Source organism: Sapajus apella, unplaced genomic scaffold (assembly GCF_009761245.1).
Source record: "Sapajus apella isolate SASKATOON/1434 unplaced genomic scaffold, GSC_monkey_1.0 scaffold4, whole genome shotgun sequence".
Lineage (NCBI taxonomy): Eukaryota > Metazoa > Chordata > Mammalia > Primates > Cebidae > Sapajus > Sapajus apella.
Window position 1 is genome coordinate 37,089,238 of NW_022436944.1, and position 25,915 is coordinate 37,115,152.

The window sequence follows — 25,915 nt, forward strand, 5'->3', positions numbered from 1 at the left end:
ATTTTTCCACGCTGTTAGCAGTTCCTTAATTCTGTTTGTTGTACCTTATACCAGAGTTTCAAAGTTATGTGTAATCGTATACGTTGGTCTTTTCCTTTGGATTTTCTTCTGATACTTCTGTAGAGTAAAACTCCAAAAATCCTGTCTGCTTTAGAGACTATAGGAGACCAGAGAGAAGAAACAAAAAATGAGGCAGATTGATTGGCTGTGTGGTGTGGATGGGAGGAACATGGCACCAGACTTCAAGAGACCTAAATCATGCCCATTCTACAAGTTGCTGCCTGTGGGACGCATTCCACCTCTCTGTGTAGCCTGCTTTCCTGATCTGTTGCTGTGGGTAGGACTATGCAATTTAAAATTCCTTTCAGCTTTACCTTTCTATAATTTCATGATAGGAAAATGGGCCTTAGAGATTTAGGTTGACCATACTGAGAGATGTCTAAGAAATATCTTAACTGTCTTTAAATATTTGATTGATTCTTGAAATGATGGTTGTTTGTATCTCTGGGATTGATAGAAGACGATGACATTGTCTTGGACTGAAGCCAAGGGAGAAGTTTGGTTTGATACAGAGGACTTTTGGACTATACTGCTGATTAAATTCTGGAGTTAGGACTCAAGAGAAATAGTGGAATTACCATTAGTAAGAAGTAAACTGACATTTGCTCATTGGGGCTTAAGGTGCACTTGACTGAGACAGGGCCTGGATTGATAGTTCCCCAAGTTCATAAAAAGGAAGTGTTTTAGTTATTAACTTAGCCATTTTATGGATCTAGAAACTGTTAAGTTTGCTAGTTCTTCTTTCTCCTAAGGTGATTCTCTTGTGTTTTTTTCCATTGAAAAATCAGCAAGATAGGAGGTACCCAGGACTGAAGGTTCATGAACTCAGAGGTCCATTACAAGAGGTATTTTAATGCTCACTCTGATATTTCATACCACTTTTTTTTTTTTTTTTTTGAGACGGAGTTTCGCTCTTGTTACCCAGGCTGGAGTGCAATGGCGCGATCTCGGCTCACCGCAACCTCCGCCTCCTGGGTTCAGGCAATTCTCCTGCCTCAGCCTCCTGAGTAGCTGGGATTACAGGCACGCGCCACCATGCCCAGCTAATTTTTCGTATTTTTAGTAGAGACGGGGTTTCACCATGTTGACCAGGATGGTCTCGATCTCTTGACCTCGTGATCCACCCGCCTCGGCCTCCCAAAGTGCTGGGATTACAGGCTTGAGCCACCGCGCCTGGCCCTATTTCGTACCATCTTTAAGCCTTTGTATTATCTATAGGTCACAGAAAAATCCAAATCCAAACTGAACTTAATGACTAGTGAGCAACACAGTTAAATACACAAGTGTAAGTTTTACTGTGTTAAAGGATGAAAAACTTTTCTTTCACCAGTCAGCAACATGGGGTCACGTTTTAAAACGGTCTCTGGATGAATATTTTTACTCTTTCTTCAAGACCCGGTTCCTACAGTTGACAACCAGAGTAATTCTCCACCAATTCTTGGCTCAGCGCTTTACTAGAATTGCCGGCATTACCATAAGGAATCATTAGGGGGCCCAACTCCCACTCTGCCCATCAGACCCAAGACAGTTCCCTTTGTACTCCCACAGGCATACCATGGCACCTCCCTAACAGCTGCTGCTTTCTGTTGCCACACAACTCCCACCCTTCCAAAAAGAAAGATGTAGTTCTTTGGTTTTTTTTTTTCCTCGAGATGGAGTCTAGCTCTTTCACCCAGGCTGGAGTGCAGTGGAATGATCTCTGCTCACTGCAACCTCTGCCTCCCGGGTTCAAGCAATTCTCCTGCCACCAGGCCCAGCTAATTTTTGTATTGTTAGTAGAGACAGGGTTTCACCATTTTGGCCAGGCTCTTATCCTCGTGATCCATCTGCCTCGGCCTCCCAGAGTGCTGGGATTACAGGCGTGAGCCACCGTGCCCGGCCTCTTTGGGTCTTAAGAAAGGTATAAAGAGCTCACTTTTAGTGACTCTGTCTGATGATTGCATCACTCAAGCTCTGAAAACGAATCCATGCAAGAGATTCTAGAAAAGTTCCAGGCTGTAGCACTGGAGTATTTATTACTGAGGAAATGCCTTTGATAAGGACAGGGTTAGTAGCTTCAATACCTCCTTCACTCCCCAGTCATTTGCAAAATCCAGTCAGTTTTGCTCCTAAATAACTGTCAAATCTGTACCTTTCTTTGCTACGATGCAAGCCAGCAGCCCCCATCTGGACTAAAGCATTGGCCTCTGCACCCTCTCTGGGACCCCTACATTTCCTCATTCAGCAGCCAGAAAAATGTTTTTAAAAATGCAAATCTGATGTCATTTCCCTGCTTAAAACTGATCAGTGGCCTCCTATTAACCCTTACAACAAGAACCAGAATCCTTACCATGATTCACGAGGCCCTTCTGCATTGCTGTCTTCTCAGCACCTAGCAAAGTGTGTAGGAATTTAAAAAGATGTAGCTTTTTAACAAATAACTTGGTCCCCCCATGCCCACATGAATGCATACGTCTCTCCTGTGGCCTGGCTTCCTTTGCTAGAGGGAAATGCAATGGTTTTGCAAGGGCTGGGGAAGCAAGCATGAGCCAGGTTCAGAGAGCCAGTTGTCTGCAGCCAGGGTTCATTTTCTTAGTCTGGCCACTGCAACGATTGTTATCAACAGGAACCTGTGGTGAACATCACTTTCCTTCATTCTCGGGCAACAGCTACCTCAGAAACCCAGCCAAAGGCTTGTTGGGTCTTGTCCTTAGATCTCATGTCCACACACTTCCCTGTACCAAACTCTAAGAGCCAGGTACAGGAAACCCAGGCTCTCCTGGGAAGCTGCATCAGTGGTTTTGGCGGGTCATACTGTAGGCACAGTACTCATCACCAGGGGCCCACCCTGCACTACTCACGCAGTTGGCCTCCAGCACTTCCGGCAGGGCTGTTGGAAATAGGACCTGTGGCAACAACTGGGAGTCAGTGCTGAGCTGCTTCTGGTCGCACACCCGGTCATCCTCACCCTTCCCACCTCTTGCCACTCCTTTTAGGACTTGATCTTCAGTCCTAGGCTGCTGTGAGCCTTAGCAGGACAGAGCCCAACTGTGTGCTCCCTGCAGCACAGTGCTCCTGTGCCGGCCAGGAACTCAGCTAGAGTAGGTTGTATGAGTCATGAGTTTTGGGTCAAAGTATTCCTACTAATAAGCACTGCTTACACCTGAGAGCTATTTCTGAAAGATTTTGTGATTTAGAGAGGGCCATGATGAATATGTTAAGAGTACCGATAAAATATGCTTCATAAGAAATAAATTAGAATGCCTCTTGCTAATGTTTTTGGAAGCTGCTCTCATCAACCATCAGCAACTCTAGTGAAGCATGGTCAATCTGGGGATCTGAAAATTCACACAGGCATTTGACTAATGTTTACTTTTTTGTTACTTATAAACCGCTGATAAATAATTTAAAACTTTATAAATATTATTACAATATTTCTGTTAAGATGGGATATACTATGCTTTAGTAACCAATAAATCTCAGAGTCTCAGTGGCTCACCCTAGCAAAGGTTTCTTTCATGCCCATGTCAAGATCCATCTTTTCTTTATTTTTGAGACAGGGTCTTGTTCTCTTGTCCAGGCAGGAATACAGTGGTGTGACCACAGTTCACTACAGCCTCGACCTCCTGGGTTCAAGCAATTCTCCCACCTTAGCCTCCCAAGTAGCTGGTACATGTACTACCACACCCACCTGATTTTATTTTTTGTAGAGAAAGTTCTTGCTATGTTGCCCAGGCTGGTCTTGAACTCCTGAGCTCAAGCGATCCTCCTGCCTTGGCTTCCCAAACTGCTGGGACTATAGGCGTCAGCCACCACACCTAGCCTCATGGTCCATCTTGAACTATGCCGAGGGTGTTGGAGATGAAGGGCTGGGAGTCCCTGAAGCTTTCATCATACCTGCTTCTCATTGCCAGACCCGGTCTTGTGGCCCAAAACTGTAAGAGGGGCTGGAGAGTAGAGGATATTGGGTGAGCACTAACACTATCTGCGACATTGATTACGTATCAGCATTACGATTAACTGCTACCCGCAGAGTGCTTACTGTGGACCAGGCACTTTATTCACATCTTACTAATCTTCACAAAAATCCAAAGAGGGGGTGCCATTTCACACTTGAGGAGATTGATGCTCAGAGCTGTGAAGAAATTAACTTGAGGAGGTTACACATGTAAACAGTGTCTAGTTAGCATCCTCACCAGCTGTCTGTTCCAAAGCCCAGCTGGGTTTTTCCACTACACCAAGCCCAAAACAGTGTTACTACTTCATTAACATAGGTTTCCTCAGGCTTTCTGTATGTCAGTATTTTGACCTGGTAGCTGTATGCACTTGAGAGCAATGCACCTGTGTTTCTTTAAGCAGATTTGATAAGAATTCTTCTCCTTCCCCTCATTGCCCTGCCAGTGGTGCGAAACTTCACCCACTACCCTCTCCTGAGCTTTTGGAGGTGAAGAGGTTGAAAACAGCTTCCTAGTGAAAGAATCTGGATTCAGCCATAGCATCAGAGGACTGTCTCAGTTCAATCACCTGATTACCACCTGATCACAATGGGTTTGAAGGACTCCCTTGCAAACCCACTGTGACAGCTGTAGCCTCACAGATTTAACTGCCAAGTGCACAAGCTTCCTTATGCCAAACATTGTATGTGTTTGTGGCTTTTACTGTCCCTGGGACCTGGTCAATGCAAATGATGGCCTTTTACCCTACTGGCAATCACAGGAGACTAACATTTCCTTCAGGAATGCCTCTATTTGAAATGTACATGCAGGATGCTGATAATGGATTTTAGGGCCTTGATTATTTACCACTTGTACAAAGCATTTTATTTCACAAGGAAGAAGCTGTGTTTCAATTCACAGAGACCCTGTGGCCAATGGTACTCAGCCTTAGCTGAACCTTAGAATCCTCCAGGAGTTTTAAAAATCCCAATGCCCATGCCACTTCCTGGACCATTCATTCACAAGCTCTGTGGGTGTGCCCCAGGCATCAGCTTTTTTATAGCTTCCTCAGTGATTTCAAGCTGCCAGTAACTTAACACCCTGCACTGTAGACCGATTTTTGCCAGAATCAACAAGGTGTAGAGAAGCAAGGGAGAAAAAAACAAGACCTTCAGAAATTGTTAGCTTGACACTAGGCCCAGACTCTCTTGAGGAATTCATATTAGTTATTATCACCTTTAATTTTTTTCCCCATAGCAAATACAGCCAACATAAATGTCAATTAATTGAAAAATGTACCCAAAGTTGAGCAATGTAAGGCCCTCCAGCCTGGAACTGGTTGCTTTTCAAAGTTGAGAGTGGTATTTTTGTCCTGGCTTGTTGACTAGCACATATTTTTTTAAGTCATGATCCTTAAGATGTGTGCCAAGAGTGATTTCTGCCAAGATGGCCGAATAGGAACAGCTCCGGTGTACAGTTCCCAGTGAGAGCGACACAGAAGGCGAGTGATCTCTGCATTTGCAACTGAGGTACCAGGTTCATCTCATTAGGACTGGTTAGACAGTGGGTGCGGGTGCAGCCCAAGGAGGGCAAGCCGCAGCAGGGTGGGGCGTTGCCTCACCCGGGAAGCGCAAGGGACCAGAGAACTCCCTCTCCTAGCCAGGGGAAGCCATTAGGGACCTTTCCTGACACAATGACACTGTGACTCAGATGCTGTGCATTTCCCATAGTCTTTATAATCTGCAGCCCAGGAGATTCTCTCTGGGGCCTACAACACCAGCACCCGGGGTTTCTAGCACAAAACTAGGCAGCTGTTTTAGCCACAGCAGTTTTTTTCCCCCCTCATGTCCTAGTGGTGCCTGGAATGCCAGCAAGACAGAACCGTTCATGCTTCTGAAAAAGAGGGCTGAAGCCAGGGAGCCAAATGATCTGGCTCAGCGGGTCCTAACCTCCATGAAGACCAGCAAGCTAAGATCCACTGGCCTGAAATTCTTGCAGCCAGCACAGCAGTCTAAGCTCAAACTAGCACAGTCCAGCTTGGTGGGGCGAGGGGCATCCACCATTGCTAAGGCTTGGGTAGTTAACCTCGCCTGTGTAAACAAAGTCACCAGGAAGTTTACACAGCAACTGGGCAGAGCCCACAGCAGCTCCACAAGGCCTCTGCAGTCAGACAGTTACTAGACTCCCTTTTTGCTGGGCAGGGCATCTCTGAAAAAAGGCAGCAGTCTGTCAGGGACTTATAAAGCAAGCCCCCACCTTCCTGGGACAGAGCACCCGGGAAAAGGGGCAGTTGTGGGTTCCACCTTAGCAGACTTAAACATCCCTGACTGGCAGCTCTGAAGGGAGCAGTGGATCTCCCAGCACAGCCCTTGAGCTCTGATAAGGGACAGACTGCCTCCTCAAGTGGCTCCCAGAACCCCATGTATCCTGACTGGGAGACACCTCATACAGGAGAGCTCTGGCTAGCATCTGGTAGGTACCCTTCTGGAACCAAGCTACCAGAGGAAGGAACAGGCAGCAATCTTTGTTGTTCTGCAGCCCCTGCAGGTGATTCCCAGGCAAGGAGGTCCTGGAGTGGACCTCCAGCAAACTCCAGTAGACCTGCAGCATAGGGGCCTGTTAGAAAGAAAACTAACAAACCAAAAGAAATAGTTTCAACATCAATGGAAAGGATGTCCACAAAGAGACCCCAACCAGAGGACACCAACTTCAAAGTCCAAAGGTAGATAAATCCACAAAGATGGGAAGAAACCAGCGCAAAAAGGATGAAATCTCCAAAAACCAGAATGCCTCTTCTCCTCCAAGGGATCACAACTCCTCACCAGCAAGGGAACAAAACTGGATGGAGAATGAGTGTGACAAATTGAACAGAAGCAGGCTTCAGAAGGTGGGTAATAACAGAATTCTCCAAGCAAAAGGAGCATGTTCTAACTCAGTGCAAGGAAGCTAAGAACCGTGAAACAAGGATAGACGAAATGCTAACTAGAATAACTAGGCTGTAGAAGAACATAAACAACTTGATGGAACTGAAAAACACAGCATGAGAACTTCATGAAGCATACATAAGTTTCAGTAGCAGAACTGATCAAGCAGAAGAAAGGATATCGGAAATTGAACATCAACTCAGTGAAATAAAGCAAGAAGGCAAGATTAGAGAAAAAAAGTGAAAAGAAAGAAACAAAGCCTCCAAGAAATATGGGATTATGTGAAAAGACCAAATCTATGTTTGATTAGTATACCTGAAAGTGATGGGGAGATTGAAACCAAGTCGGAAAACACTCTTAAGGATATTATCCAGGAGAATGTCCCTAGACTAACAAGGCAGGCCAACAGTCAAATTCAGGAAATAAAAGAGATCACCACAAAGATATTCCTCAAGAAGAGCAACCCCAAGACACATAATCATCAGATTCACCAGGGTTGAAATGAAGGAAGAATTGCTAAGGGCAGCCAGAGAGAAAGATTGGGTTACCAAAAAATGAAGCCCATCAGACTCACAGTGGATTTCTCGGCAGAAACCCTATAAGCCAGAAGAGAGTGGGGGCCAATAGTCAGCATCCTTAAAAGAATTTTCAACCCAGAATTTCATATCCAACCAAATTAAGCTTCATAAGTGAAGGAGAAATAAAATTCTTTACAGATAAGCAACTGCTGAGAGATTTTGTCACCATGAGGCTTGCCTTACAAGAGATCCTGAAGGAAGCATTAAACATGGAAAAGAACAACCAGTACCAGCCACTGGAGAAACATTCCGAATTGTAAAGACCATTGACACTATGAAGAAACTACATCAACTAATGGGCAAAACAACCATTTAGCATCAGAGTGACAGGATCAAACACACACATAGCAATATTAACCTTAAATGTAAATGGGTTAAATGCCCAATCAAAAGACACAGACTGGCAAATTGGATAAAGAGTCAAGACCCATTGGTGTGCTGTATTTAGGAGACCCATCTCATGTGCAAAGACACACATAGGCTCAAAGGAATGGAGGAAGATTTACCAAGCAAATGGAGAGCCAAAAAAAAGCAGGGGTTGCAATCATAATATCTGATGAAACAGGTAAACCAACAAAGATCAAAAGAGACAAGGGCATTACATAATGGTAAAGGGATCAATGCAACAAGAAGAGCTAACTCTCCTAAATATATATGCACCCAATACAGGAGCACCCAGATACATAAAGCAAGTTATTAATGACCTAAGAAAGAGACTTAGACTCCCACACAATAATAGTGGGAGACTTTAACACCCCACTGTCAGTATTGGACTGATCAATGAGACAGAAAATTAACAAAGATATCCAGGGCTTGAACTCAGATCTGGACCAAGCAGACCTAATAGACATCTACAGAACTCTACACCCCAAATCCACAGAATATACATTCTTCTCAGCACCACATCACACTTATTCTAAAATTGACCACAGTTGGAAGTAGAACACTCCTCAGCAAATGCAAAAGAACGGAAATCATAACAGTCTCTTGGACCACAGTGCAATCAAATTAGAACTCAGGATTAAGAAACTTACTCAAAACTGCACAACTACATGGAAACTAAACAACCTGCTCCTGAACAACTACTGGATAAATAATGAAATGAAGGCAGAAATAAAGATGTTCTTCAAAACCAATGAGAATGAAGATACAACTTACCAGAATCTCTGGGACACATTTAAAGCAGTGTCTAGAGGGAAATTTATAGCACTAAATGCCCGTTAGAGAAGTGAGGAAAGATTTACAATTGACACCCTAATGTCATGATTAAAAGAACTAGAGGAGCAAGATCAAACAAATTCAAAAGCTAGCAGAAGACAAGAAATAACTAAGATTGGAGCAGAACTAAAGGAGATAGAGACATGAAAAAACCTTCAAAAAAAATCAGTGAATCCAGGAGCTTTTTTTTTTTTTTTTTTTTTTAAAGATCAATGAAATAGACCATTAGCCAGACTAATAAAGAAAAAAAAAAGAAAAAAATCAAATAGATGCAATAAAAAATGAGAAAGTGGATATCACCACCAATCCCACAGAAATACAAAGTACCATCAGAGATTACTACAAACACCTCTATGCAAATAAACCAGTAAATCTAGAAGAAAGATAAATTCCTGGACACTTACACCCTCCCAAGACTAAACCAGGAAGAAGTTGAGTCCCTGAATAGACCAATAACAAGGTCTGAAATTGAGGACACAATTAACAGCCTGCCAACTAAAAAAAGTCCAGGACCAGACAGGTTCACAGCCAACTTCTAACAGACGTACAAAGAGGAGATGATACCGTTCCTTATGAAACTATTCCAAACAATACAAAAAGAAGGAATACTCCCTAACTCATTTTATGAGACCAACATCATCCTGATACCAAAACCTGGCAGACACACAATTAAGACCAATATTTATGATGAACATTGATGTGAAAATCCTCCATAAATACTGGCAAACCGAATCCAACAGAACATCAAAAAGCTTATTTATTCATCACAATGAGTTGACTTCATCCCTGGGATGCAAGACTGGTACAACATAAGCAGATCTATAAATGTCATCCGTCACATAAACAGAACCAAAGATAAAAACCACATGATTATTTCCATAGATGCAGAGGTGGTGTTTCACAAAATTCAACAGCCCTTTATGCTAAAAACTCTCAAACTAGGTATTGATGGAACTTATCTCAAAACAATAAGAGCTATTTATGACAAACCCACAGCCAGTATCCTACTGAATGGGCAAACACTGGAAGCATTCCCATTGGAAACTGACACAAGACCAGGATACCTTCTCTCACCACTCCTATTCAACATAGTATTGGAAGTTCTGGCCAGGGCAGTCGGGCAAGAAAAAGAAATAAAGGGTATTCAGTTAGAAAACGAAGTCAAATTGTCTCTATTTGCAGATAACATGATTGTATATTTAGAAGATCCCATTGTCCAAGCCCAAAATCTCCTTAAACTGATAAGCAACTTCAGCAAAGTCTCAGGATACACAATCATTGTGCAGAAACCACAACCATTCCTATACACTAAAAACAGAGAGCCATATCATAAGTGAACTCCCATTTGTAATTGCTACAAAGAGAATAAAATAGGAATACAACTAACGGGATGTGAAGGATCTCTTCAAGGAAAACTACAAACCACTGCTCAAGGAAATAAGAGAGGACATAACAGGTGGAAAAAACATTCCATGCTCATAGTTAGGAAGAATCAATATCGTGAAAATGGCCATATTGGCCATAGTAATTTATAGATTCAATGCTATCCCCAAGCTACCATTGACTTTCTTCACAGAATTGGAAAAAACCACCTTAAAGTTCATATGGAACCAAAAAAGAGCCTGCCTAGCCAAGACAATCTTAAGCAAAAAAGAAAACAAAGCTGGAGACATCACGCTACCTGACTTCAAACTATACTATAAGACTACAGTAATCAAAACAGCATGGTATTGAGATGCAGACCAGTGGAACAGAACAGGGGCCTCAGAAGTAATGCCACATATCTACAACCATCTGATCTTTGACAAACCTGACAAAAACAAGCAATGGGGAAAGGATTCCTTATTTTAGAAATGGTGTTGGAAAAACTGGCTAGCCATGTGCAGAAAGCTGAAACTGGATCCCTTCCTTATACCTTATACAAAAATTAACTCCAGATGGATTAAAGATTTAAATATAAGACCTAACACCGTAAACAACCTAGAAATAAACTTAGGCAATACCATTCAGGACATAGGCATGGGCAAGGACTTCATGATTGAAACACCAAAAGCAATGGCAACCAAAACCAAAATAGACAAATGGAACCTAATTAAACTAAAGAGCTTCTGCACAGCAAAAAAAAAAAAACAAAAAAAAAAACTATCATCAGAGTGAACGGGCAACCAACAAAATGGGAAAAACATTTTGCAGTCCACGCATCTGACAAAGGGCTAATATCCAGACTCTACAAAGAACTTAAATTTACAAGGAAAAAACCACCCCATCAAAAACTGGGTAAGGATATGAACAGACACTTCGCAAAACAAGACATTTATGTAGCCAACAAACATACAAAAAAAAGCTCATCATCACTTGTCATTAGAGAAATGCAAATCAAAACCACATTGAGATACCATATCGTGCCAGTTAGAAGCTAGGCAATCATGAAAAAATCAGGAAACAACAGATGCTGGAGAGGATGTGGAGAAATAGGAATGCTTTTACACTGTTGGTGGGAGTGTAAATTAGTTCAACCATTGTGGAAGACAGTGTGGCGATTCCTTAAGGATCTAAAACTAGAAATACCATTTGACCCAGCAATCCCATTACTGAGTATATACCCAAACGATTATAAATCATTCTATTATAAAGATAAATGTATACGTATATTTATTGCAGCACTGTTCACAATAGCAAAGACTTGGAACTAACCCAAATGCCCATCAGTGATAGACTGGATAAAGAAAATGTAGCACATATACACCATGGAATACTATGCAGCCATAAAAAACGATGAGTTCAGGTCCTACCTTTGCAGAGACATGGATAAAGCTGAAAGCCATCATTCTCAGCAAACTGACACAGGAATAGAAGGCCAAACACTCATAAGTGGATGTTGAACAAGAACACATGGCACAGGGAGGGGAACATCACACACTGGGTCCTGTTGGGGGTGGGGGACTAGGGGAGGGATAGCATTAGGAGAAATACCTAATGTATTTGATGGGGTGATAGATGAAGCAAATCACCACGGCACGTGTATACTATGCAACAAACCTGCACAATTTGCACTTGTACCCCAGAAGTCAAAGAGTTTATATAAATATATAAAAGACACATGCCAAGAGATAGTTTTTATTAAATCAAAATGCTATCTGGATATTAAAAACTTAGTTGTGGCAAATGTCATTAAAAAATAGTTGTCTTCTCTTTGAACAGGGCCTTCAACCTTTTTAAGCCCCGAGGGTTGGGTGGGGAGTGGGTCAAGAAGAAACAACTACATGAATGTAGCTGTCAAAGGTTTTAAATTCTGCTTTACAAAAATATATTACAAATGTGTTTTATTTTAGTAAACTTGCAAAGGGAAAAGACTTGCCTTATTAAATAATTTACTTAAAAGCTTAGAAACAATGTTAATACATCGATGTGAGGTTTTTGTTTATTTTCAAAAGGTATTTGTCTCCACCATCCCAGAAATGGCAGGTGGCTGTACCCCTTACCTGGTGGCATCTGAGTTCCACTTGCCATCTCTTTCCACAGATGATGAGAAAGCACAGCAAGCTTCGCTGGCTCTGCAGCTTTCCATGGGAACTTGGTCTTCCTCCCCCACGTCATGCTGCCAGAAGTTAGAAACTTTGAAGAGTGAATGGGGGTGTGGGCTGGAGTCCTTTGGACATTAGGCCAGGACTTTTCATAGCAACACGATAAACACTCCCCACAGTGCACTAACTCATAGATGATTTATTGCCGTAAGTAACTAAACAAGAGGAGACAGGCTGTTGTTTTGGTCAAGACAATCGGCATTCTCTCTCCAAGGTTGGCCAGTTGTATCTACTTACAGCCTTAATACTTTCTGGACAATAGAAACACATGATCGACACAGCATACATGGGTAACAACTTGACCAATATTACACTGATTAAAATAGCACATAGCAAGGGCAGCAGCCAGTCCCAGTGCCCTGAAATGACAGAAGTAATGTGTGTTCATATGATGTGCTGAATACAAAACCTTTAAAACAACTTTTTGGCATTAATACACAGAATCCTTCCTTGAACATTCTGCAAGAGTAGGTGCAGACACGGAATTACTTCTTCATTTCCAGATTACCAGTATCTATAGGACTACTTCAAGAAAAGCTGGGAAGCAGAGCACCTTCCCTCCCCCGTATCACTTTCTTTGCCAAAGCAGGAGGGTCTAAGGGGTTTAGGTGGAGGAGGGCAGCTGACAGGGCTCTGTAAAGTCACCAATTAGCTGCAGGGGAGGCACACTGCCCCCACAGGGTATGGAATGAACAACCAGCCTTGGTTTGTAGCCCAAGGTGTCCGTGGATTTGACCTGAATGCTCCCCGGAGTCCCTGTGGGGCAGACAGGCACTGGATGGTTCAGACCCTCCGGCTGGAGGAGTGGTGGAGCCAGGACTGGGCCTCCAGCCCTGAGGTCTAGAAGAAATAACCTGACCTCCTGCATTCTCACACGGGGTCATTAATGACACCTTTCCAATAGATGTGCAAAAACCAACACTGTCAGGAACCTGGCCCTGGAAGGGCTCAGGTGAGCTCACAAGGAGAGGTCAAGCCAAGCCAAAGGGTAGGTTAACACACAACACCAGGGAAACCAGCCCCCAAACCAGCTGTTGGCGACATGCCTTGGGTTTGGCAACTCATCTAGTTGTAGCAGAAATTGCCTGACACTCAGTTTTCTTCAGCCGTACCAAGCTCTCCAACTTCCTCAGCATCCCTGTCCCTGGCATCTTTTCCAGGATCGGAATGCCCAGTGCAGCCCCCCACCGAGGCCCTGCTGTGGCCAGCAGGACCGTTCTGCACAGCCTCGCCCTCCACACCCACCCCACACAGCTGGCCACCAGGGGACAGCTGTTCTCCCTTATTCTCTTGGACAAGGCCCTTCATCTCCTCGGAGACTCCACCCTCCTGCTGCTGTCCCGAAACACAGTTTCCCATGTCTCCAGCTTTGGAAGACTGGTCTTCTAAATTCTTCTCATTTTCTTCTGCTTGTTGTTTGTCTCTGGCACTGAGTTTACCTTTTGATTTCCTCATCTGCCTGTTGTGCATTTCTTCTCTGGAGAACCGCCACTGAAACTAGAAATCAGAGAAGACAGGGATAAACAACAAGCCTCTGGGAACCCAGAGCTTCACCCAAGGCCTTGTTTGCATTCATACCCACACTGTGTTCTAAGTGAGAAGTACAATTCCCAGAATCCTCCAGCCAAGCAGTACAGGCACCAAACTTGAATCACACCCAATCACATCACACTCCCACCAAGAGCCTTCCCTATGCCTTCCAGGATGTGTATTTTAGATGTAGATTTCAGGTTCTGGGAGGGCAGAGGAGTGTTTCTTTTGACTGGCTCTATACTCCCAATAAGTCAGGGCTGCAGCTACTCATTTCCATTGTGAGCAGGCTGTGGATTACCAGGCATGGGGCTGGCATTGTCTCACCAGGTCACCTGAGTAAGGCAGGGCCCAGACTATGGGGCAGACACTGTGCTGCACCACTCAGATCCCCTACAGGACTGGCAGGCCCACTCCCTAGCTAGGATGATAGCCCTTTGCAGACCACTGCCTCACAGAAGGTTGCACCAGGGCAATTTAGAGCCAATGACTGGCCCAGGTAGGATTCAACAACCCATTTCCTGGTCCCAATCTGGGACAACTGAAACGCCGTCCCAGTTCCAAGCCAACCTGGGGGACTGTGACTGCATCACAGCCCAAATTTGCCCTCTGCCCACTCCTGTACTGGCAAGTGTTCCTAAGGTAACTCCCTCTAAAAACTTCATCCAAATCTCAGAGGCTGCTTCCTAGGGGGCCCAGCCTGTAACCAAGCATTTCCCAGTGTGACAGGGAAGTCAGAGGCTCAGAGTCCCAAGGTCACACGGCCAGTAATAGAGTTGGGCAACAACCGGGGTCTCATCAAATCTCTGGAGCAAGACCACCCAAGGGAGCCCCAGCTCCGCCACTCACTGGCCAAGTTTCTCAACATGAATTTCTCATCTCAGTGACCTGGAGTGCACATAAGGTTTTAGTTTTAAGTTCCCACCATGGCCACTTCCTTGTGCTTCGGTTGCATCACATTGGTTTCACCAAGTATGCACTTAAATCTTAGATGTTCTATAATTGAAAGAAAAGGGGAGCTTTCGGTTCCTATGATTTCTTGCTGGGCTAGGGAGGGGAGCCCAAGAATGCAGTTGCACCATCAGTGGGAAATGATTTCTTAAGGCTTTACCATGTTGTAAATAATTCTGAGCACTTTGCTAGGAAAAACGAAAAATGTGCTATGTAAATGTTTTAAAATCTGCCATTTTTGCAGTTTTCCACGGTAGAGGTCTATTTCCTCAAATAAAACATTGGCCTCAACACAGAATTCTGAGATTTAATATAGGATTCTTGGATTTAACACTTTTTTCGATAAGAATGGTAACGGAATGTTCCATTAAAGTAGAGAAACATGAGTGAAATATATGTTGAGGTTAGGATTTAACATTTATCCAGTCCTTTCCCACCCTGTACTCCCCAAAATTCCCAAGTTAGTTCACTTACAATGTTGGATGGGTTTCTCCTTTGATCTCTTTTGGAATGTCTCCTACTATAGCTGACAGATCTCCCTAGGAGATGGGTGGAGCTTTTTCCACCCAAACTATGAGGATCCCAATAATAGGATTGCTCTGTAAGCTAAGTGGTGCCTCAGACCCATCTACTTCAGCCAAGCCTGCCAGGCAGGCATCTCGAGGCTCCAGACCCACCGGAGGAGGCCGCTGATTATGGCCCTCAGCATGAGGGCGGCTGCCTCCACCAAGCCTCCATGGCTTCCGGGCACTGTGCTATGGTTCATAACTGCTGCCCTGTGCTAGGCAGGGCATTTTATTCCAGCCCAAATGTAAGAATCTATCTTTTTTAAAATGGATGTTCCAAAACAGTCAGAGCCTCTTCACATTTTATATCATTTGACATGTTTTTAGAAAAAGATCAGTTAAGCCTACCTGTATAATATAGTATTCCGAGAGGCAGTCGGCTCTCAGGAAAGTCAGAGGAAGTTTTTCTGCTGCCAATAAAGTGGTGACTGTTTTGGCTAAGAGGCCCTAAGTGCTAAAATGTCAAAGCATTATAGTATAGGTTCAAATCCTAGTGCCGGCACTTGTTAGCTGTCAGTCCTTAGGCAGGTCATGAATCTGACTTTCAAGTTACTCATCTCTAAAATGGTTGTCTCAGCCTCCAGGACGGCGGTGCACACCTCCAGGCCCTGTTTACATTGTATTTGATGTGAATAGCGCCCTCTGCTGTTGTGCCATGTACTACTGAAGACATTTCCATCACATGCTAGACCTTCCATCTAACATGAGCCCAGACGATCTCAAGGGCTGCTCTTGCTAAATAAACAACAGAGGTTCCATAGTTTCCTCTGGACGCCTGGCCATACCCAGTTTCCTGGGGAAGATCACATCTTGTTGATCTGATATAAAAGGAGAACACGGACGGTGGAAAGCAGACAACAAAAACTGTTTTTTCAGAGCCCAACAATTCAAAAAGGAGGTGTCTCAGAAAGCAAGAGGAGGCCTGGACTATGCCAGAATTCGGTAGAGCCTCTGAGAGCAGGTCAAACATCCACACCACTTAAAGGCACGCAGTCTAGCCTGGGGAATGGACCCCATGTTTTGAGCAGGACCTGGGGAGTCTCTGAGCTTAACCAGCAAGCTTCAGGTAAAACAGGCTGCACTGAGTTGGGGGCTTCCCAAGCCAGAGCATCTGTGGCAGTTGGGTGTGTCACCAAATCCAACTAGCCACCCAATTCAGAATAACCGTCTAAAAGGAAAAAAATTCCTTTACGTCACAGTAGTGTGTGTCCAGAATTCCATGTCGTCAGGGGCCAATGGGTTTAATTTGCACATTTTAAAAACTGCCAATTATTTAGTTTCGCTGGAAGTCTTCCCCTGAATTGTAGAAGTCACTATTCCTTTTGAAGGAGTTTAATATTTGCTTTGAAAATCACATGCACATACACAGAGGTTTCTTTCAAATGCTGAAAAGTCTTGATTAGAAAATTATGTCCATGTTGCGAATTAAAAGAAGACTTAAGTGTGCCACATCCTCAGTGTGCCAATCTTGCAATTTCTTAAGTTTAAATGCTGGATATATGTATGTCCTTGCTCAGGAGTTGATTACTCATTCATTGATTTAACAAATATCTGTTGAGCACCAACTAAAATCTGGGTACTGGGTACACAACACAGGAAAAAGGTCTTTTCTCTTTTGGAGATTCTGTCTGGCTCTACCTGGAAAGGATAAAATCATGATCACAAATAACTAAAAGCCCAGAGGAGAGCTCTGAAGGGGAAGAACACGGTTCTTTTCCAGTGTGGTACAAAGAAGCCTGCTTTGGTTTAAAAGGAGACAGCACTGTCCCAAGAAAGGGATGCTTGAGTGGAGCCAGAAAGGAGGAGAGTCCTTGGCAGAGGGGACACAGAGGAGCTGGAGGCTACAGAGAATGGGAGGCTGATGGAGGAAGTAAGAGGGGCCAGATCCCTTGGGGCCTTCAGGGCCACGGTGCTGACTTCCATCTTTGGCTTCAGAGTCATACAAAACTTCAGAACTCCTTTGAGCAGTGGGATGACAGGATTCAAGTTGCCTTTTTAACAGATCACTTTGGCTCTGAATAGAGAACCCATTTGAAGGGGAGATCTGTTGAGATTGGAGCAGCCAAAGCGAGTAATGGTGGAGAGAGGTGGAGGGATTCCAGAGCCTCTGGGACCTAACACAGATGAGTCCTAAGGATAGACTGAATACAGGGGAAGAAGGGAGTGTCAGCAGGGACAGCCCCTAAGGGGTGGGTGCCATTCCTCTAGATAGGTGCAGTGGGCCTGGTGGGCCAGGTATGGGGAGGGGGAGAGTCATGGGCTTGCTCTTAGCTTGAGTGAGCCACAGGATGGATGGAGCTGGAGTCTTGGGGCACAGTGAGGGCTGAAAGTACAGACAGAATGGTCACTGGCACAGAGGTGGTGAAGGAGGTTTAGGAAGGCAAGAGTGAAGGGAGAAAATGGGGCTGGGTGTGAACCCCGAGGAATTTAGTGGCAAACCAGGAGAATGAGGTGGGAAAGAACCAAGAGAAAAGCTGCTTCAAGGAGTGGGGGTGGCCCCAGCGTCAAGGCTGCAAGAGCTCAGGCATGAGGAAGACCGGATGGAGTGACTCACGGTCACCAGGTACACAGGCCTGTGGGAGCAGGACGCTGCCCTGCGTTGGCTGAGCAGTGAGGAGGGGACACTCAATGCAGAAGATTCTTCCAGGGAGTCTGGCTTTCCAGCCCCCTCTCTGGGGTACTCCCATCTGTAAGACGACCCAGAGAGTCTTACATAGAACAAGTGCTCCACACCAGCCACCTCCAGTCTTAGAATGAGGGAGGAAATAATTAGGTACATGGAAAGAGAAAGCCGTCTACCCAGATAAGTACAGCTGATTGGGATTAGAAGTTTTTACTGACTGAAAAAACAGTAGGTCCCATCCTCTCTGAATTTTCCCGGAGGAAAGTCAATTCTACATTATTATAACAGCTTTTACAAATTTACCTCTAAAATCTCCCTGCCTGCTCAAGTTTCCACTGACTTGTTCCCCTCCGTGTGATGCCATGACCTTCATACCAACATCCACCCACGTGTCTCTCCTTTGGAATCTGAGTGTCCCACAACCAGGAACCTGTTAGGCAAAGGTGGCACCATCTCCCTCGAAGGCTGCAGCAGTGTCTGTCAGCGTGTGACAGGGGCCCTCGTGTGCACTGTGTGTTGAATGTCACACTTGCTGAATGCATGCAGTCCCCGTGAGCCTGCGGCTGATCCATCTTCCAGCCAGTGGCTGCCTGCTCCTGGTTGTTGTTGGTGGGCCGGCAGCTGCCTTCTGGTCCACTGCACTGTCACCTGTCACATTACACCCTCAGATCCTGGAGAAAGACCTTCCTCCACACTTCAGCCCATCTGGCTTCAAGTCACCATTGCCTTGGCACTCCTTCCACAAGTGGGCTCCCCCTGGAGTTGTTGGCTGGTGAGGGGCTGCTGCAATCTGTTCATTTGCTTCATGCTCCTGCCCCAGGGCTCTGTGTCCAAAGAACACGAGGAACCAAGCATCAGGAATACAGGGGTGATGCCAAGAGTGAGGAGCCGAGCAGGTCAGGCAGGCTCTGCTGAGAGCGTGGCCTCAGCCATCAAAGGTGCAGTGAGCTGGGTACAGGTGACACTTGACTCAGGCTTTGGGGAGTTCGCTCAAGTCACCAGCCTCTTCCCAAGCAACTGGTGAAACTTCCTCAGGAGAAGCACCACAGGCTGCTCAGTGCGGGGTGGGAGGCATCAGAATCACCTGGCACAAGGGTTGCTGACACTTCCAGCTGGTACGACCCTTGTGCTCACCTTCGGGAATCCCAGGGAAGACTTGAGAAGGCCAGCCTTGGTGAACTGTGTTTCTAGGGCAGTTCATGCGGAGTCCAGAGATGGAGGAGGGCCCTGGGGATCTCTGAGGACAGCCTGGTCTGAGGACTTGGCTGCCAGAGGCTATGGCTAGCCCCTGTCTGCCATCAGAGGCCTTTGGGTCTAGGCCTATCAAGAAGGGATTCTGGCAGGGTCTCTCTGCCCAGATCAGCCCACTTCCAAGGTCCTGAGGAATCTAATAAGGCAGGCCAGAGCTCCAACCAGCTGGAAATGAGATTAAGATACAGAGAAGCTGGCCATGAGCTCGAGCCATCCCCACCCTGTGGTCAGACTGCAGCTGACTTCATGCCCTTCTTTTCATCCTAGTGATGCTACCTGGCAGACGGGAGCTTCCGGAAGAGCCTCTCTCCTCCATCCTTCTGGCCTGCCCAGCAGGACAATGGCAGACAAGGCCCTCCAGTCCCTCAGCTGTCCCGTTTTAGCAGCCTGAGATGTGATTCGGGTTGCCAGGGGCTCTGGGAGTCCTTGGAAGCTGGAGTAGCCTGCCCCCTCAAATGCTGCAGAAAATCCACTGAAGAGGAAACCCTGCTGAGGAAAACCTAGGAAGGCCATCAAAGTCTCTTACCTTCGATTCTTTCTTCTTGGTTTTCTGAGGTAGACATGGTCTCTGAAGAAAGACAATCTGCTTGGTGGATACACTCCCCTCCCTGTAAGACACAGAGCTGAGAATGAGCCATTTGCTGCCTTGGAGGAACCCAAAACCTGATGCAGATGTTGCCATCCCTAACTTCTCCACAGCAGACCAACCCGGGACTATGACAGTTAGGAGTCAGAGGCACCTGCTCTACCCCCCACTCCCAAGCCATCTAACCCTGCTTCCAAGGGGTACCTCAGATGCCCAACAAAAGCTTTTTGGGTATCCCTACAAAGTCAGCTTCCTAGCTAGACACACCCATTCCCTTAATGGGAAGTAACAGTATCTTGGCCAAATGAGGACACATTGGCTGGTTCAGTGGATCTCAAAGGAACAGGGGCCTCTTCCAAATCTGTCTCTGGTAATGATGGCCAGGTAGGTAAGAACCTGGGTGATGAGCTCAGCCCTCCAGCTGCTACAGGACGGTGGGCAGAGGACACGGCTGCACCCAGGGTCTCAGCCACGCATGGCTCCTGGAGGCGCACCAAAGACTGCGCAGTGCCAGGTGGGCCCCCCAAGGCAATACCTGTTAACCAGCTCTGGCTCATATGAGCAAAGCAGGTGAGGGAGGGGCAGCTCTTATCTTATAATATAGTGAATATTCTCTTTCCAGAAGGCAAGACCCCAGAGCTGCCTTTAGAGATGATAGAAATATTGTAAAGATCACTGTTTTTTTTTCCCCTGCTTCCACCCTTCTGTTGATTTTGTATTTTAAATTTACAAATAATAATTGTATATTTATTGAGTAGAATGTGATGTTTTGATATATGTTTGCAATGTGGACTGGTTAAATCAGGCTACTTAACAAATCCATCACCTCACATACGTAGCATTTTTTATGGTGAAGACATTTACAAGCTACTCTTTTAGCAGTTGTAAAATATGCAAGGCACCATTGTTTATAATAGCCACCATTCTATGCAATAGATGACCAAAACGTATTCCTCCTGTCTGGCTGAAACTTTGTACCCTTTGATCAATATCTCTCCTTTGCCCATCGCCCCACTCCGCAACCTCTGGTCAACACTATTCTACTCTCCACTTCTATGAGTTCAACTTTTTTAGATTCCACATATGAGAAAGATTATAAGGTATGTCATTCTGTGCCTGGCTTATTTCACCTAGCATAATGTCTTCCAGGCTCATCCTTGTCATAAGTAACAGAATTCCCCCCCCGTTTTAATGCTGAATAGTATTCCATTGTGTATATACACCACATTTTCTTTATCCATTTGTCTGACGAGGGAAACCTAAGCTGCTTCCATTTCTTAGTGTTGTGAATAAAGCTGCAAAGTCATGGAAATGCAGACCCCTCTTCAGCATACGGATTTCAATTCCTTTGGATACATACCTAGAAGTGGGATTGCTGGATCGTGTGCTGAGTCTACCTTTAGTTTTCTGAGAAACCTCCATACTCTCTTCCATAATGGCTATATTAATTTACAGCCCCACCAAGAGCATACAAGGGTTCTCTTTTCTCTATACCCTTGCCAACACTTATCTTTTGTCTTTTTGATAATAGCCATCCCAATCAGTGTGAGGCTCTGTCTCATTGTGGTTTCAATTTGCATTTCTTAAATCTCTGTTTTGTAAACGTCTTTACATATTACTGCATTCAGCTACAAAGTCTCTAAGAAAAAAGAGGGAGAGAAATAATACTTGCTCCACACCTATTTTGTGCTAGCAGCTGGGCGGGAGATTTCACACGTAATGGCTCATTTAAGCTTCACCTCAATGCTGCACGGAATCCTACTCCCACTTTTATAGAAGGAAACAAAAGCTTAGCTCAAGAGCAGGCTGGAGATCACACAGTGAGGATTCAAACACAAATCTGCCCAGTTCCACGCACTTTTTTCTTTTCTTTTTGAGATGGAGTTTTGCCCTTGTCACCCAGATTGGAGTACAGTAGTGTGATCTTGGCTCATTGCAACCTCTGTCTCCTGCGTTCAAGCAATTCTCCTGCCTCAGCCTCCAGAGTAGCTTGGATTACAGGCATGTGCCACCACGTCCAGCTAATTTTTGTATTATTAGGGTTTTACCATGTTAGCCAGGCTGGTCTTGAACTCCTGACCTCGGGTGATCCACCCGCCTCGGCATCCCCACAAACTCGCCAAATTCCACCCCAAGTGGTCATTTAAGGAACAGGGAGGTGGAGGACTAGGAAGTATTATTTAGCAGGTGCGAAGGTCTGAGACAGACCTGTCCCAAGCCCCTGGGCTTAGATGGCTCAGAACCAGCTGGGCCTTCACATTCCAATGCATTCTTACTGTGAGTCTTATCTGGAAACTGACCAGGAAACTGACTCAGAGAAGCTATGTAACTTGATCAACATGACACAGTTGGTAAGTGGCAGACTGAGGACTTGGGTTCAAGTCTTCAGGCCCCAAATCCAGGGTTCTTTCTATACCACTTCACTGCCTTGGGCCTGTCGAAGTCTTGGCTGAGAAAGAATATAATGGTTCCCAGTGGCCAAGGGGCTCAAAAGTGGCCACAGACTAGCTCCCCCTGGTGCGCTGACCCACTGTGACTCAGCGTGGAACCTGAGGAGCCCAGTGAGCCAGAGGAAGGACCTGGAAAGACATCAACTGTTACCATGATTCTGTACTCTCAATCACCCTGGTCACCAGCCTTGCCTCATGCTGTCTGTCACTCTCCAGTGGTGGCTGTGCAGCAGGACTTGGAGAAGGCGGAGCTCTGGGGGCCACAGGAGGGGCCTCCCCGCTCCTCGCATCAGCAGAGAGGCAGCCTGCTCCAGGAAAAGCGGGCTGAGGTTCTAGGCCCAGTTTATGCCACTTAACTGGTTATATAGCCGTAAGTATGTGACCAAGCCTCCCCAGCCTCAGTTTCCTCATCTGCAAAATGGGAATCATACCCATGCTTGCAACCCCACAGGGCAGTAAGGAGGACTACATTGGATAGTAAGCCCAACATATAGCTGGAGGGCCTTTTATGGTTGGTATGACAGGGCTCAAGGCAGGGCGGGCAGAACTGAGGGTGAACAAATGACCATGAATGTGAAATTTTAAGGAATGCCACAGCAAGGCCCGAAGGGCAGGTCTTTACAATCCATTTGTGGAGCTACTGACCAGTGCCATGATCTTGGGTAAGTCCCTCAACCTCCCTGGCTACACTTTCCTCAGCTGTCAAGTGGGTTTAATAATAATACTCATAGGATTTTTCTTTTCTTTTTGAGGACTGAAATTTTTATCTGTAAAGTGCCTACCTAGCCTAGCACAAGGCACAGAGTTGGTGCTGGATTTCTTTTGCATTAGAGGCTCTGGGTCCCCTCATTCTGGGCGGCTCATCTTTGACATGCTGGGCAGTAATGACTCACAGGGCCCCCCATGTGGGAAATGGGGTGCAGGGGAATTCTCTGGGTGATGGTGGTTAAGAATGCAAAATTCTGGCTCTGCTGCTTCCCAGTGGGAAAGTTTACATAACTACTGGCCTCTTGCACAGGATTAAATAATTTATAGACATGAGGTGCTTATTAGGAACAGTGATCACTAGTACAGAATAAGTGTTCAATAGAATCCTAACGATTACTGTGATTGTTACCTGGTAGTCCTGACGACGGGAGTCGGTAGCACACAGGTGAGCTGCCAGCCGTAGGCCGCCAGGGAGTTCACCAGGGGCACGTAGTCTGTCTGCACCTCGACACCCTGGGGGAACAAGGCCAGCATTAGTGCCGCTGCTGTCATGAGCCAAGTCCCAAGCAATGAGAGGGGACTATTCCATCTGCCAATCCAGCAAAGCAGAAAAGAGGTGGCGGTGCCCGGCCGCTCAGAGGCTCCTGCTCCAGTGCTTGCTGACTTCAAAAGTTTAGAGTCAAACAGCCAACGGGATTTCCTGCTGGGCCCCAATTCAGCCTGTGACGTCAGCAGGGAATTGGAGCCAAAAGATTAATCCATTAATTTTGTTTTATTCTTGCCTGGACAAATAGCCTCCTGTGAGTTTCACAGATGAAGCATAATTGTCTCGACTCTGAGAGGTATCCAGGGCATATAAGTACACGTGCTGCTCTGGATGAGTTCAGCGTGTTGTGGGGAGTTAACATGTATTTGACAAATGGCCAAGTAGTTGTTTGCGTCCAGCCACAGTAGCAACACACACATGCACATCCACGCGTGTATGCACACATAGAAGCCACTTTGCCTATGTTACATGCCCGTCCATGCAGGGATGAATGAATCCTGCCATTTTTTTTTTTTTTTCTATTGCAAGGCTGGAATGCAGTGGTGAAATCTCAGTTCACTGCAGTCTCCGCCTCAGGTGATTCTCCTGCCTCAGCCTCCCGAGTAGCTGGGGCTATAGGCGCGCACCACCATACCCGGCTAATTTCTGTACTTTTTTAGTAGAGACGGTGTTTCACCATGTTAGCCAGGATGGTCTTGATCTCTTGACCTCATGATCTGTCTGCCTCAGCCTCCCAAAGTGCTGTGATTACAGGTGTGAGCCACCACGCCTGGCCTGCCATGTTTTATTTCAAATTAGGATCTGGGTTAACTAATACTTGTCTTTGAATTTAAAAACTCAGTCCCCTGCTAGCACAGGGAGAGATGTGAGGCCCCTGCACTGGCTTTGACCGCTGGGGGCGTTGTCACTGCAACAGGCCTCATTTCTTACTCCAGGATCTTCACTAACACTGAATGTGTAGCTCCCACCCCTGCCCCCTGTGTAATTGGACTCCCCATCCCTTCTAGTTTGGCTTCTTGTTGTTGGCTTCCGAAAATCTCAAACGTGTATCCAGATTCTTTCCACCCTGTATGCCCACATAGTTCATTTATCAAGAACTGTAGAGCCATGGTGGGTGCAAAGGCATGGTTCTGGCCCCTGGAGGTCACTGGCTAACAGAGGCAACAGCACAAACGTGAGGAACTGGAAAACCTAAGGGCTCACTAGCGGGGCCATGAGACTTTGAATGCCAGCAGAGGTGGGAGAGATCCCAGCCACAGTCAAAGCAGGCTTCCTGGGCATATACAAATTAGAAAGTAAAGCCAGGCCTAGAATTCCAAGGTCTGCGATCGGCTTAACTCAGAGGCAGCGCGTGTGACTGTGGTCTGGAGTGCTCCACTCAGAGGGCGGCCATGCGTGGTGAGTGGCTATTCTGCTGGTGGCCCTTTGGGAAGAGAATCAGCTCATCTGGCTGCCCTGGGCAAGGGGGATGGAAGGGAGAGCAGGGAACCACCTGTCCCATCTCCTCAAATGGCTTTTAAAGCTTCTATAACTGGCTACCGGTTCCAGAGTGGCTACCAAGTCACCTGAACCCCTGGTGATTAATTTATCACTCGCAGCCTCAGTTTCCTCAGCTGTGTAAAATGGGTGCTGGCCTATGTCAGTGGTTCCCAAAGCGTGGCCCCTGAGCCAGCAGCAGCAGCATCACCTGGGAACTTATGAGAAGCCCAGATTCTTGGGGCCCCATCCCAGACCTGATAAAGCAGGGACTCTGGGAGTAGCACCCCAGAATCTGTGTTTTAAAAAGCCCTTCCCAGTGGTCCTGATGCAGCTAGGTCTGAGAACTACCGCCTAGGTGATAGTGTAGGTCTCTTCTGGCAAAAGAAAAGTCTGTAATTCTGTGGCCAGAATCTATCAGCTGTTGCCTCAAATCTAACTTTTCCCATAATTCTCCATGTGCAAAAAAAACCAATGTATTTTTAAAGGATCAGCTCTATTAGAAATTCTGCTGCAACACAAGGGAACGGATGGAGCAAGGGGAGAAAAGAAGGAAAGTGCTAAGGTTTGAATGTGTCACCCAGAGAGCTTCCATGTGTTGACAACTTAATCCACCATGCAGTGACACTGGATGGTGGGTCCTCGTGGGAGGTGTTTAGGTCAGGAGAGCTCAACCCTTGTGAATGGATTAATGCCAACTCAAGCAAAGGGCTTGAGGCTACGAGTTCAGGCTCTTGCTGTCTCCCCACTTGGATGACACAGCAAGAAGGCCCTCACAAGATGCTAGGCCCTTGACCTTGGACTTCCAGCCTCCAGGACCAGGAAATGTCTGTCCTTTATGAATTGTCCAATCTCAGGTATCCTGTTACAGCAGCACGAGTGGACTCAGACAGGCAGAAGTGGAGAAGAGGAAGGGGAAAGAGGAAACTCAGTAAAGGAAGAGGGAAAG

The 25,915-nt window shown here is 45.9% G+C and overlaps 2 protein-coding genes across 8 annotated transcripts in view; one reads left to right on the forward strand and one right to left on the reverse strand.

The window, feature by feature from the left end:
- Positions 1–19,836, forward strand: part of OXNAD1 (oxidoreductase NAD binding domain containing 1) — a 79,740-nt gene extending 59,904 nt beyond the window's left edge. The window contains exon 10 of one of the 2 annotated variants that reach the window (XM_032267274.1): positions 19,467–19,836. The gene's annotated coding sequence lies outside the window, so the exon portion shown is untranslated. Of the gene's footprint in view, positions 1–15,909; positions 18,175–19,466 lie in introns of those variants that run through there. The other variant, XM_032267268.1, reaches the window with a different exon arrangement.
- Positions 12,393–25,915, reverse strand: part of RFTN1 (raftlin, lipid raft linker 1) — a 205,262-nt gene continuing 191,739 nt past the window's right edge. For all 6 annotated transcript variants that reach the window (XM_032267221.1, XM_032267225.1, XM_032267236.1 and 3 more), the window contains exons 8-10: positions 23,353–23,456; positions 19,726–19,807; positions 12,393–13,775 (exon numbers count right to left, since the gene is read on the reverse strand). In XM_032267221.1, the coding sequence (XP_032123112.1) occupies positions 13,371–13,775; positions 19,726–19,807; positions 23,353–23,456 (591 nt within the window). In that variant the 3' untranslated portion in view covers positions 12,393–13,370. The remainder of the gene's footprint in view (positions 13,776–19,725; positions 19,808–23,352; positions 23,457–25,915) is intronic.